Genomic DNA, 14403 nt, shown 5'->3' with positions numbered 1-14403 from the left:
TTGGAGAGATTCCACAGTCCTGTTTCGGTCCTGTTAAAAGCACAAGAAAACCACTTGCCTGTGAGTAGAATCCACACCTCCCTGTATGACCCTTTGGCATATCACTCTGGGGTGTGGTGGCAAACAGGAGGGCACCTGGGGGACGTTATGCTCGTGACCACTTCCCGCAAGCCAGCCCAACGCGACTTTCCCACTCTCAGCGTTGACCCCAGTTACCCTCCAACTTCAGTGACTGAAAGAATAAATCCTAGGCAAAATCTGTAAAAACCACTGTCGGGAAGCAGCCCCTTCCTTCTAATCAGATTGAAGGGAAGGTACATGAGCAGTCACTGCAGAGATGATTTTATGGGAGTGAGACATTCTGTGCTAGATCAGCAAGAAGAATTGTCCTGCGAATTATAAAACTGCTCTGTGCAGCCCTCACAGCACACCTGAGGGCAGTGGCCTCTGTCTGACACTCACCCGGCTTCGGGCGGGGGGCGGTTGGGGGTGGGGGGGCGGCGCGCTGAGTATCGGCCTGGAGCTTTCTTTGGGTTAGGTCTGACCAGCCATCGAAAATACATATTGGTCTTTTAAAAAGCAGGGACTGGATACTGTCAGAAATAAGAGAAACAATTTGGGAAGACATGCAAGGTGCACAGTATTTTACTGGCTCTGGATGTCATTTAAACCCCATGTCCAAGAGAGGTTGGGGGTTTGGGGTTCTTTTACCTTGATCTCCCCTCTCTTAGCTAGATCAGCTTGCAATTCACAGCCGCTTCTTGATGTTCTTTATTGCCAACACGCAGCCCTCAGGAGCTGGGAGTCTGCGTCATCGCTCTGGGTGTGAGGTACTGCTAGACGTTGGTGTCCCAGACACTTAGCTGTAGGCATCAGCATAGGAAAGAAACAAAATGGTAGCATCTGGAAAGACAGAAAACGCCACAGTAGAGTGCTGGGGGGGAATAAAATCATGCAGCCGTACTTCAGTACTATATCATTCTATATATTTAAATATAATATTTAAAGGAATTCTCTGGGCCTGCGGTAAGCTGTAGAGTTTGCCTCAGAGGGAAAACAGAACAAAGCAAAGCAAAACTTAATTCGTCCTTGGTTTACCAAGGGTCTTGGGACCTGTGCCCTTGGGTTTTCCTTGTTTTGAGAATGTTTTCTGCAAATGGCTGCCCGGGTGCCTGTTCCAGAGGAATGACTCTGTCTTTGCATTAGTTTCCTGGGGCTGCAGCAACAAATGGCTGTGAACTGGGTGGCTTTAGACAACAAACATTTATCCCCTCCCAGGGTGGAGGCCAGAAGTCTGAAATCAAGGTATTGGCAGTGTTGGTTCTTTCTGGGGAACCAATCCGTTCTGTGCCTCTCTCCTGCCTTCTAGTGTCTGTGGCCATCCTACGTGTCCTAAATATGAACTGAGGACGATTTAACTATGGTAAAGACCAGGGAAGTGGGGACCGAGTGGCTACAGAGAGAGGAGCGGAAATAGAAGTCCTCTGATTTCTCTAGCAGTCAGTTTCTCCGCAAAGATATGGTAGCAGGGTGAGGCCCTGGACAGACTCTAATTGTCTTTCTTTCTTTCTTTCGTCTTAGCAAACTGCCTAGTTGGGCTAGAGCTGTTGTTCCCAAGATATTTTATGTTACAGAGAAGGCATGGAACTATTATCCCTACACGATTACAGGTAAGTCCTTGTACACCCAGTATGTCACATGTATCCATGCAAGGACATAGGAGGATTCAGATTTCACTGACTGAGGGTGGATTATCCAAGCAGGGACTGGTGGGAACGCTGTGATATCTCCCTGACCCTTTGCCTCCATACGTTTAGGTCAGCACTCTTCCTAGCAGGGGGTTGGGGGGCTTAAGCTAAACTATTCCATCTTCCTTCTTAAAGTGATTGTAGTAAATAACATATGGAGAAGAAAAGGGAAGCTCTTTTTAGTGACATTTCTAGAGATTTCATGATCCTTATTTCTCCCTCTTTTCTCAGTAATCCCCAAATAATGTTGAATTGGGGTTTGTTCATAAACGAGTTGTTTATTTTGACTTGTTTGCTTTACAAACGCCCCCCCACCCCTGCAAAACAAAACCTGACTATAATTTATATAAAAGGTTCTGTTGAGTCTCTCTGCTCCAAACCACTTCCTTTGCAATAGGATAATATGAAAATCACTTTCTTCCTCACTTGTAGTGGAGTGATAATAACACTCAGTGTTGGTACTGAATTAGACACTGGCCAAAAATTTAGAAGGTTTGGTTCCTGCCCTCGAACACATGAAAATTCAAGATCCCATTTGAGTGTCAACCTAACAGGGTCTTCTTATTGGTTTTAAAAGCTGCTTTTCCACTTAAAAGATTTCCTTTGTGGTTAATGAAATGCACTACTGGAATTATTAGTCTTTAATTCTGCTTTTCTAAGGCCAACTCTTTGTTTTTTAATTAGCCACAAATCTATAGGCTAATTGAATCTTATCTTACACTCCTTATCTACCCAACCACAGAAGTATGTGAAAGAGTTTCGAGAGCAAACATGGAGACACTTAGTATTTATGAAAGTTTAATCCTCGGAAGGTTTCTTTACCACATTTTTAATAATTATAATTCAGCAATATTTATTAGTTCTGTGGTTTTATATTGCATATAAGTGTGGTCTAAATCATCCTTTTCTCTCTCTTTTTTCTTTTCCCTCTTGTCCAAATGAACATCTGGGACCAGAATACACAGTAAGTTTCACTTCATCATTTAAAAATATTCAGCCTAAGATCAGTGGAGTAATTGGAACTTCCCTTGTGCTTCTCATCTTATCAATGTAATAAAAAAAAAAATAGAGGAATAATTCAGAATCAGAAATATTTAAATGTAGGCTATTACATAGTTATATATAATGCAATAATTTGAATGTTCTCATTTGTTCAAGAGTATGAATGTTAATTTAAAATGCCTTTATGTAATTAACTTTTGCTTGTATTTTTAAATAGCTTGACTGCTCTACTTGTGATAGTTCAGTGTAATAGAACAGTTTCTAGCAATGTGGTATTAAAGAGATGGTGGTAGTTATCAATGGAAGGTGAGGCTTTTCCTTATAGTCTGTGACCTGATCCCTCATAGAAAGACCTTGAAACGAAAGGTCAAACTATTGACGTAAGTACGTACGTACGTTCAAACTATTTTACTCAGATTGGACAGTCTCGGTGGCTTGATAAAGTCGTTTAATTTCTACCTGTCCTAAGAGCCTGTAGAGTCATTACTTACACTAAAAAAACAAATGTCTGTAAGGTCATTGTGTTGTGGTATTTTCATTTGGATCATTTTCCCCAATGACAAACAGGTCAAACTGTCATAAGAAGAAAATGGTTAACTGAGCTGTGATGGAGTTGAGTTTTTAGTCTTAATCAAAACAGCCAAAGGGGAGAGAGATGGTGAGAACTACATGGAGAAAAATGATTCCTCATGTCCTTGGTATGAGCATGGTATATGCATGGCACATAGTAGATTCTCAATGAATAGTTATGTCATTCAGTGAATGCATGGGTCAAAGGTAGATGGGTAGTCCCGACAGATGCAAAAGTGTCACCTGCTTTGGAGTCAGGTAGGCCTGAATATCCTCTGGTTCTCACTAGCTAAAGTTCTTAAGTAAATGACCCACAACTGCCAGTTCTTGAACGCATGCTGGTCCATTACTGTGTTGTCACCCATCCTTTGCAAAATGAAAGAAAAAAAAAAAGTTTTTCATAAAATTAAATTTATTCCACTTAAAGGACTGTTGATAATTAGAACCCTCATTCTTGGGTATTAAAATGTCTTTTCTTTTATGAAATGAAGGAATATATATAGCACCCTCCCCAATGTCCCTATCTTTGGGGAAAAAAAGGCAGTTCTATGGCAAAATACAGTCTTTACAATTTAGAAGTCAGGGAAACACGGTTCTAGAGCAAGGAGCTTAACTTCTGTGAACCTAAGTTTCTTCATCTCTAAAATTGGGATAATCCCTTTTTCATAGAGCTATTAGTAGTAAGATTCAATGATCTAACACAGGGGTTAGGAGACTTTTTCTGTAAAGGGTCATATAGTAAATATTTTCTGCTCTGTGGGCCAAACAGTCTCTGTCTCTGAGAAAGCAGCCAGAGATGATATGTAGAGATATGGGCTTGGTCGTGTTTACCCAGGCAGTAGGCTGCATTTGGCCCCCAGGCTATAGTTTATCAACCCCTGATCTAATGTATGGAAAACTTAGCATGTTGCCTATAAATAGCAGGCAATTCAGTGGTTCCCAGACAGCACTCCCCAGCCCCACCAACTGCACAGTCTTCAAGAGGAAGACTTCGGAATCTTTTGAATCCCGCCTCCATTAACAGTCATGCAGATGAATTCCTTTTAAGCCTCCATTTCCTCATCTGTAAAAGGGGAAAATATATAACTTTCTCGTGAGGGTGATATGAAGATTATATCAAATAATCCACATGAAATCTCAGCCTAGTCCTTGGTACATGGTAAATCCTCAATATTCATGGTAAATCCTTCGTTATTATTATATATCATACAGTGCTGGAAGCTGCCATCATTAAAATGGAAGTTCTATGGACGAATAAATGGGACTATATTTTGGTGCCCCTCAATGCAGACTGGGCTCGTTAGACTGGACGGTACTAATTTTCAAGGATTTAATTTGATTTGATTGATAGCTGATGTTACCCCCTTTCCCACGTCTCCCAAAGCTTGTGCGTGGACTTTTCATTTGAAATGTAATCCATAGTTGCAAGGCCAAGAGAACTCTTGTCCCTATAACTCTGCAAAGGCAGTTATTTGCTGCCTTAGAATTGGGTCACCTTGACTTGACCTGAAACTGATAGTACTTATTCTCCATAAATTCATGACACTGCTGTGAAATATGGGGGTGATTAACAGAGAAATGAAGTCTGAAAAATGTTTAGTGGTATTGTGCTCATTTTTTAAGACTGTGTATTAAAGTACTGAAAACAGAAGGCAACAGAATGGAAACCATGGTTCCTGACAGAGCCACCCCCACAGGGACGCACCGCCCATGGAAACCTTTCCCGCCAGTCTCCATCACCATGAACCCTGGTCTCTTGTGGCCACCTCTGTGCAGGCCACGGAGGATTTCTGAGGGGCTCCTAGCCTTTACTTCTGCCCAGCCTCTGCCCCACAGTACTGCTGCAGTTCTAATCATACAGTTCAAACATTTTTTTTTTTTTTTTTTTTGCACAGGCTCCGGACGCGCAGGCTCAGCGGCCACGGCTCACGGGCCTAGCCACTCTGCGGCATGTGGCATCTTCCCAGACCGGGGCACAAACCCGTGTCCCCTGCATCGGCAGGTGGACTCTCAACCACTGCGCCACCAGGGAAGCCCAAGTTCGAACTTTTAAAGGGACACAAATTATTTCTGCTTGAGGAAATTTGGAGACAAAACATGAAGAAGTTAGAGTTGTATAGTCTCATACTCAGCCCCTTCTGACTCTTTAAGTATTACTTGATTTCTCCGAGGCCCTCATGTTTTTGGTCAGTTCCTCCCTAATGTAATCCTTGGGGTAGCTCCCTAGAGCTGCAAAGTATCACAAAGTATCACAAATTGGGTGGCTTAAAACAACAGAAATTTATTGTCTTACAGTTCTGGAGGCTAAAAGTCTAAATCAAGCTGTCGGCGGGGCAATGCTCTCTCTGCAACCTGTAGGGAAGGAATCCCTCTTTGCCTCTTTCTAGCTTCTGGTGGCCTCTGGCATTCTTGGCTTGTGGGAGCACCACTCCAATCTCTGCCTCCGTTTTCACATAGCTGTCTTCCCTCTGTGTGTGTCTGTATCTTCACATGGCATCCTCTTCACTGTGTCTCCCTCTTCTTCTTGTAAGGACATCAGTCATATTGGATTAAGGACCTGCCTTATGCCAGTTGGACATCATCTTAACTAATTACATCTGTGACGACCCTAATGCCCAGTAAGATCACATTCTGAGGAACTGGGGTTAGGAATTCAATATATATTTAGTGGGGACCCAATTCAACCCATAACATCATCTTTCAATTTTAGGTTAACAGTAATTTATTACTGCGCACCAACAATGTGTAAAGCATCATGCTAGATGCTAGGCTTCATTAAGCAATAACCCCTGCCCTTTAGGAAGTCACAGTCTGGTGGGAAATAGTTAGACATTCCAGTCAAAACCTGGGAGCCATCTGTAAGTCCTGGAGTTTTCTGGAGGCAAGATGGGACAGGCCATCACACAGCTCAGGGGACAGGCTGGCACTCAGACCTGGATGAGCTCTGAGCTGGGCTAACAGCAGAGGTTCAGACCAGAGGGCAGAATGAACGGCACGGGGCATCCAGCCAGAAAAGCGATTGCAATGTGAGAGGGAAGGCCCTGGCGCCTGCACTGGGGCCGTGAGCTTCAGAGACAGGACTAGAGTCCTCAAGAAGATGTACAGGTGAGAACAGGACACAGCCCTCTTACATAGGTTACTTGGTCATGAGATGCTGGGCTGATAAAGTTGCCAGCTTTAGCAAGTAAAAATACAGAATGTCCAGTTAAGTTTGAATTTTCAGATTAACAGCAAGTAATTTTAGTATAAGTATGTCTCAAAAATTGCATGGGCTATACTTATACTAAAAGAGGGCTCATCTCATGGTTTTTTCCATTTATTTTTTATTTATTTATTTTTGGCTGCGCTGGGTCTCGTTGCTGCGCGCAGGCTTTCTCTAGTTGCGGCGAGCGGGGGCTACTCTTTGTTGCGGTGCACGTGCTTCTCATTGCGATGGCTTCTTTTGTTGCAGAGCACAGGCTCTAGGCACACAGGCTTCAGTAGTTGTAGCATGCAGCCTCAGCAGTTGTGGCACAGGGAAGTCCCTTCATCTCATATTTTATCTGGCAAGCCTGTTGTGGGGAGGGGTGACAGTGGGGCAGAACTGGTCTCAGAGACTAATGAACAAAAATCAGGTTATAAGAACAGGGGCACATTGGTAGGGCAAGGGAAATGGAGGAGAGAGAATTGTATAACTCAGGAAACTGTCCTGCAGTTAACATGCCGCATTAATGGTGGGGCCAATCACATGATATGTCATAACAACGTAAGTACTTCCTGCCTCAGTTAGGATTAGCTCAGGAAGTGAAATGGACTGAATGGGACAGAGTAGGGGAAAATAAAGTGAGAGCAGGTGAATACATAGCTGTCAGTATTTCAGGGAAGACCAGTGCTATGTGTTACAGTCGAAGTGCAAACAGAGGATTGTGCAAAGGAGAGAGAAATTCTGCCTGGGAGAATTTGTGGGAAGATTTCTTGGAGCAGGTGGGGTTTGAGCTGGGCCTTGGGGAGAGTAGAACTCCCACCTGTAGATACCTGTTCTGTCTTAGTCTGCTTGGGCTGCATCACAAAACACCATAAACTGGGTGGCTTAAACAACAGACATTTATTTTTCACAGTTCTGGAGTCTGGGAAGTTCACAATCACGGTATTAGCTGGTTCATTTCCAGATGAGAGCTCTCTTCCTGGTTTGCTGACAGTCTTCTTGCTGTGTCCTCACATGGCAGAGAGAGAGCAAAAGCAAGCTCTCTGGTCTCTTCTTATAAGGGCACTAATCCCATCATGAGGGCCCTACTCTCATGACCTCATCTAAACCTCATTACCTCCCAAAGGCCCCATCTCCAAATACCATCACATTTGGGGGTTGGGGCTTCAAAATAGGAATGGAGGGGAACAAACATTCAGTCCACTGTGTGGTCATTCCAGGCTCAGTGGGCATGTGATGTTGCTGGATCCTGGCTGCCCAGACATGTGGAGGCCAGGTAATGGTAGCTTTGAGTTTCAGGGCAAGGTCTGGATTTAATTCTCCATAGGGAAGCAACATTGTTCCCGGCTAGTCCACTTTTATTTTCCATCCCAAATATAGCACAGCTTTTCTTTCCATCTCCCCAGTGAGGACCTCTGGGTTTTTTTCTCTCTGGCTGCAGGTGCACACTTTCAGGCCTGCAGTGTTCATTTTGAAGCTGCCTCCCTCCTCCTGACTAGGACTCAGCCGTGTTCTCACGCTCTCTACCCGGGAGGAAGAGCCCACTCTTCTCTCTGACTACAGCGTCTGCTCCCAGGATTTAGGACAGCGGCTTTCAATTGTCTTCATCTTTTCCCCTGTTTTGAATGCTTTTTCACTGGGCTCTTTATCCACTGATCCTTTAATCCTAACTACCTCTTCTTGATGTCATTCCAAGCCCCATATTTCCTATCTGTGCCCCAAAGCAAAACATCCCCAAAGCCAAATTCCCAACGGGGGTCACCATACTCCACCCTCCCTCAGGGAGGCAGAGGGGCTCAGTAATACTCCGGACAGTTGTCTTTTCTCATATGATTGGTCCAGAGCATTGTATGTCTATTCCTAGGATCCCCTGGGTCTTATTTCTGACTGTCCACCTTATTACTGAGACCTCACGCTGCCATCATTTGTGAGAAAATCCAGCTAAGGGAACTTTCTCTTCAGGGTCATCTAGGGCTTCGGTGTTATCACAGTTATTAATACGTAAAAGCTTTTTCATCACTGTGAGTGACTGTGTGTGTTTAGGATTATGTGGAAATGCCATTTGCCCAGGAAGTGAAAAAACATATCTTTAGCTCAGTTGTAGGGAAAAAAATCTTAATTGTACAGTAAACAAAGAACAACCCAACAGCTATTTTCCAGAGGACAGACCATCTAACCAGTTCTTCAAAACCTGCCGGTTCTTCTGAAGTTTATAAGGTCACAGAGGAAGGTGCCCAAGGAGACTGGCTGCTTTCCAAAGTCGCCGATTTTGTTTTTCTAGGGCTAAAAAAAGGCCTCACTGGAGTATGAACATAGCTCAGCAGCGTCAGTTCAACCTCAGTAGTAATGAAGGGGGGAAGAAAAGGCTTTTCTTCTCATTTGTAAGAAATTGAAAACTCAAGCTATTATAAGTCAGTAGCAGTGACCTAGAATATACAGTTGCTGTATATATTTTGCTGCCATGAGCACCCACTCCACCAAAACATCTTTTAATACGAATCCGCAGAAGAGGTGACGATAAATGGAGAGCACCCTTCTGTTAGTTGGAAGGCTAGCCGTTCCCCAAAGATAGTAATGGGCTGTCCAGTGCTACCCAGCATTTTAATTATTTAGTTGAAAGAGGTAGAAAAAGTTAACTGTAAGAAACCAGGGAGTAGGAAATGACTCTTGCATGAGAACCTCAAATGGTACTGAGCCGCAGTGAGAGATGCGTTTGTTCAGTGGTGGGTTAGTCCAGCTGGGGAAGAAAGTCGGGCTGCTCACAATTGAGTCGTCAGTAACCCAAGGTGAACTCGGGTTATCTTCCCAGGAGTGGCACTAGGGAGATAGAGGTATTTTTCTGAAAGCAGCTAACTGTCCTGGATAGGAATTTCACTTTCAATCTTGACCTCATCAGCTTCCCCGATAATAGAAAGAGCTGATGGGTGCTGTGTGTACAGACCGACCTCCATTCCTCTGAGACCTCTCGTCCTTCTTAAGCTTCCCCTCCCCCACCTTCCACTGAGTCCCAGCCAAGGGTAGTAGAAACCCCTAAATTGCATAACCAGGAAATAGTTACAAGTCTAGGGCAAATACATTATTACACCTGAACTCTAGGAGTGGTCTTGCTCGGAAGGAAATTAGAAGACAATCTGGCCATCTCAGCTACTATGTGAGCTAAGATAGAATGGAGGTCCCTAAATATTCCTTTTTTGGCATCATGGAGATGGGGTAATGATGGGAGTTAGGTCTCTGCATCACAGTTAACCCTGAGTATCCGGGGCAGTATGTAATTTGGGGGTGGAGGGGACAACAGAAGTATGCCTTCTTAGAAATGGGGCCATATGAGCTGGGACCTGTTAGGGACCAGGCCATAGAAACAGTCTTCCAGCTGGGGACGCTGGATGAGCAAGACACAGGCCATCCTCCCAGAGAAGGTGGTGAAGTCAGGTGAGTCATGGGTCATGGCATGAGGCTGGTGTCATAGAGTCAGAACAACCAAGTTCAGAAGTCTTCCAGGTTCAAGAAAACTTAGACAGTCTGGAACCATTTATAACTATCACTAAGATGGTTCATAGCCAGTTAAGTAAAGGAAACACCGGGTTATACTGATTTTAACACATTTTGTTATTGTAGAATAACAGTATCGTTGGGAATCTCCAAAAGGAGGCTGTAGTATGCAACACTTCCCACACTCTGTTTGTCCATGAGACCTCGGATTTTGCAAAGCCAGTCTTCTAAAACTTAGGGATGCTCCAGAAGCTTCTCTCAGGGTCAGAGCTATTATGTGCCCACTAAATAAGCCAGTGGACTAATTCTATTTCAGTAAATGTTACTTTTTTCCTAAATTTTAGTGGGCTAATGTGTTGCCTGAAGATTACTATGACTCAAATACCAGAGTTTTTTTTTTGAAGAACTCCCAACTGTAATGAGTTTGTTTTTTTGTTTGTTTTTTTTTTTTTTAAGAATCAGGTGACACAGAACCTGCAGGTTCTTTTCAAGCAAAGTCAATTCTGTTAGACCAAACAGCCAAGGCAGCAGTACATGGGGATGACAGTGAGCTTATGCATTCTGATTTATTTCCATTTAGAAAAAGAACTTGGTTGCATGGGTGAACCAGTTACAAACAAGCTTATTCGCCGAAGTGCCTTTGTCCTTATGCGGGGCTAGGACTTGTCTCCACGTCTCAGCAACCCAGTTGATTGCTGCCTGGGGAAGACTTTGGAACAGTGTTGTTTGTCTGATTTATCCCAGTTCCATTTGCTCTAGCTGTTCCCAAGCTCTTCTTTGTACATCAAAGAAAATTAATTCAGCCATTTTGGTGGGGGGGAGAGCAGAAGCGAAAATATGCTTCTCTACCATAACGTAGCTTTTAAAGTTATTTGCATTTTTAAAAAATTGAAGTATAGTTGACTTACAATGTTGTGTTAGTTTCAGGTGTACAGCAAAATGATTCAGTTATACATGTATATGTATATTTGTATTCTTTTCCATTATAGGTTATTACAAGATATTGAATGTAGTTCCCTGTGCTATACAGTAGGACCTTGTTGTTTATCTATTTTATATATACTATTGTGTAGCTGTTAATCCCAAACTCCTAGTTTATCCTCCCCCACCCTGCCTTTCCCTTTTGGTAACCGTAAGTTTGTTTTCTATGTCTGTGAGTCTGTTTCTGTTTTGTAAATAAGTTCATTTGTATCTTTTTTACATTCCACATATAAGCGATATCATATGATATTTGTCTTTCTCTGACTTACTTCACTTAGTATGATAATCTCTAGGTCCACGTTTGCATCTTTTTAAACACCGCTAAGAATGACTTCACAGAGGATAATCACCAAAGAAAAAAATATTTGTTTAAAGGCATTTTCAATAGAAGATTTCCCTAAGAAGTACTCCTTTCCTTCTTTTCTATTTTCCACTTGTACTGAAAATTAGATTTCTCTTCTACAATTTATTGATACCTATGGAGTTGTGTTCAATTCAAGGTGGTGAGATCAGAGTAATACAACCTGGAAGATTTTGTGGGACAGCTTTCTTTCTGCAGAAATAAAATAAAACACATATAAGTATGGATATACTGAATTAGTACATTTCAGTGATTAAATAAAGTGAATGCAAGTTGCCCCCATGTCTTTCAACTTTTCTAGTCACTAAGATACTCAGAACTACATGATAGTATGTATTTAAGTGAGGAATTTGCCCAGTTGGTTAAGAGGGGTGATTCTTACCATTTTTAACTGAGAAGGCTTGTAATCTGGAAGTTTCCTACCTGGCCACATGCCAACCTATATTTGGGGAGTCACTGATTCGTTCCAGTCTCTCTTATTTACATGCGGTTCTTTTTCATTTGAGGTATTCCGCCTGCTCCTTCACTCCTTGTCCTGCCTCTGTCGTGTGTAGCTATTGGTATTCACAAGCACCCTGTGCTTATTTCTGCCCTGGCAGGTCCAGCTCTAGATTGGATGAGCCTGAATTTAGTTTCCCTCCTCAATTTTCATAGAAGCGCCAGTAGCAAACAATGCCCCATTGAGGAAACATACTTACATTCATGCATTTGCTCCTTCTCCCTCCTGGCCTCGCTTCTCCAGTGAGTGGCTGTTACTCAGCATGTCAGAAGAGGGACGAGGCTTCATCAATGGAGGAACTAATGAATGAACAGAAGCCTCAGTGTAGGGTGCAGGCTGGTGAGAAGCAGCGGAGAGGCTGTCATTCATTTCCTTACTGTGGGCTGGAATACAAACAGCTGTTTCCTGCTGTATTTCCATGCTCTGCCTTCTACACACTGCCTTCCTCTCACCCTCCCCCACTTCTCTTTCAGGCCCCACCGCTCCTCTTTGGCCACATTTTTCTTTCGATGCAGCCTATATTTGGGAAATCACTCTCTGATTCATCCTCATCTTTATTATTTACATGTGATTCCTTTTTGCCTCCTCTTTGCTTTAAAATTCTTCCACTTTTTTTCTCCACTTGGGTTCCTCATCTCATTTTTCTGGACCGATCTTCTTTGCAATTTTTTCCCAACTATCCTGTCTCTAGGACCACCCACCCAGATGTATAACATCATATGTGACCCTCGGAACCCAGAACAGCCAAGGAAGCCCAAATGTCTCCCCTTCTTTCCTTTGCATCTCTCCCTGCAGGATGACTGAGATTCTGAGTAGATGCGGGACAACCAGACATACACCTTCTTGAAATTGTTGTGTCTATTGAAGATTTTCTATGCACAGAAGAGTATATATATATTACCTTCCAACTGTGGGGCAAATTTTCTGTCCAAATGGAAGGATACAATTTTTCTGACGAAGAGTAAAGAAAGTCGAAAGGTAGTTTAAAATCTAGGTTGTCTACTGCCTCTACATACAGATTCACCACCCACAGTCTCCTGTTTTACAAACAGCACAGGCTCCAGCCCCAGATTCCTAGAAGGTAATAAATCCTAAACTCTACACCTATTTCACCAGGTTCACTGGAACATTCTGGGTGTAAGTCTTCTGTTAGTGACAGGAGGAAGCATTTGCAAATCCAGTTTTATTAAGGATCCCATCTCAAGCTGAAATTCCCTGTATGGCTTTGGAGTGCATTTAATATGATAATACAGAATATAGTACCAGGGAATTGATGTCTTCAGTGGGGTTCCATTAGAGAGAAGGTCAAGTCTATATAGAGTTTTATGTTCATTGATAGGAGGGAACACATGTTGCTTGCAGTCAGAACAAGATGGTCAGAGAGGAATGCATTGAATTCCAGATAAAAGCTAAAAGGAAATAATCTCTTTTTTTTGAATGTTTATTTATTTATTTGGCCATGCTGGGTCTTAATTGTGGCACGCGGGATCTTCGTTGCTGCATGCGGGCTCTTAGTTGCGGCCTGCGGGATCTAGTTCCCTAACCTGGGATGGAACCCGGCCCCACTGCATTGGGAGCACGGAGTCTTAATCATTGTACCACCAGGGAAGTCCTAAAAGGAAATGATCTTTTAAAAGCCTATAAATACTTCATCTACCCCAAGCCAGCTTCTCAACTCTTCCATTTAATTTTCTTGACTCCAAGCCTCCTGTAAAATGTTGCTCTCAGACATGGAAGGATTCCGGCTGCTAACCAGAAATAAAGCATTGAATTATTGGGCTCAATCAGCGGTTTTCAAACTTTTCTTCTTTGGTCCAGGAAGTTCTATGGACATGCCTCATTGGCCACCACGACCCTGCATAACATTTTATTTGTTTTTTTTAACACAAAGCATTTTACCATTTTATTTTATTTATTTACTTTATAAATTTATTGATTTATTCATTTATTTTTGGCTGTGTTGGGTCTTTGTTGCTGTGCGCATGCTTTCTCTAGTTGCGGAGAACGGGAGCTACTCTTCGTTGCAGTGCACGGGCTTCTCGTTGTGGTGGCTTCTCTTGTTGCGGAGCATGGGCTCTAGGCACGCGGGCTTCAGTAGTTGCGGCACGTGGGCTCCTTAGTTGCGGCACACGGGCTCCCCAGTTGCAGCACTCAGACTCCTCAGTTGTGGCGTGAGAACTCTTAGTTGCAGCATGCATGTGAGATCTAGTGCCCTGACCAGGGATCAAACACCCGAGGCCCCTGCATTGGGAGTGCAGAGTCTTATCCACTGCGCCACCAGGGAAGTCCTATGAATTTCTTAAATGACTATTTCCCCAATTTATCTTTCGGGTACCTCCTGTTTTTCCTTCTTTGGGCTTGTTTAAAAGAGGCACATCTCTCATTGAATGGATGCACATAGACATATTTTCTTTGCTCTCAGTGGCCACAGGACATACTGAGGGGCCTTAGCCACCATCACCCCCAACTGAGCACTCAACTCCACTGGAAACACTCGTGTGCTTTCCTAATACTCAACAGGCAGCAGGATGTGGAGTCATGAGCTTGAACTCAGAGCCAGATAGCCTGA

The 14403-nt window shown here is 43.2% G+C and overlaps 1 protein-coding gene across 1 annotated transcript in view; it reads left to right on the top strand.

The window, feature by feature from the left end:
* Positions 1-14403, top strand: part of PITPNC1 (phosphatidylinositol transfer protein cytoplasmic 1) — a 136168-nt gene that overhangs the window by 19950 nt on the left and 101815 nt on the right. Inside the window, exons 3-4 of the mRNA XM_055089801.1 lie at positions 1582-1670; positions 2705-2712. Of these exons, the coding sequence (XP_054945776.1) occupies positions 1582-1670; positions 2705-2712 (97 nt within the window). The remainder of the gene's footprint in view (positions 1-1581; positions 1671-2704; positions 2713-14403) is intronic.

This window comes from Physeter macrocephalus, chromosome 14, assembly GCF_002837175.3.
Source record: "Physeter macrocephalus isolate SW-GA chromosome 14, ASM283717v5, whole genome shotgun sequence".
In the NCBI taxonomy this organism is placed as follows: domain Eukaryota; kingdom Metazoa; phylum Chordata; class Mammalia; order Artiodactyla; family Physeteridae; genus Physeter; species Physeter macrocephalus.
Note: the sequence above shows the minus strand (reverse complement) of the source record. Positions and strands in the feature narration are given on the sequence as shown.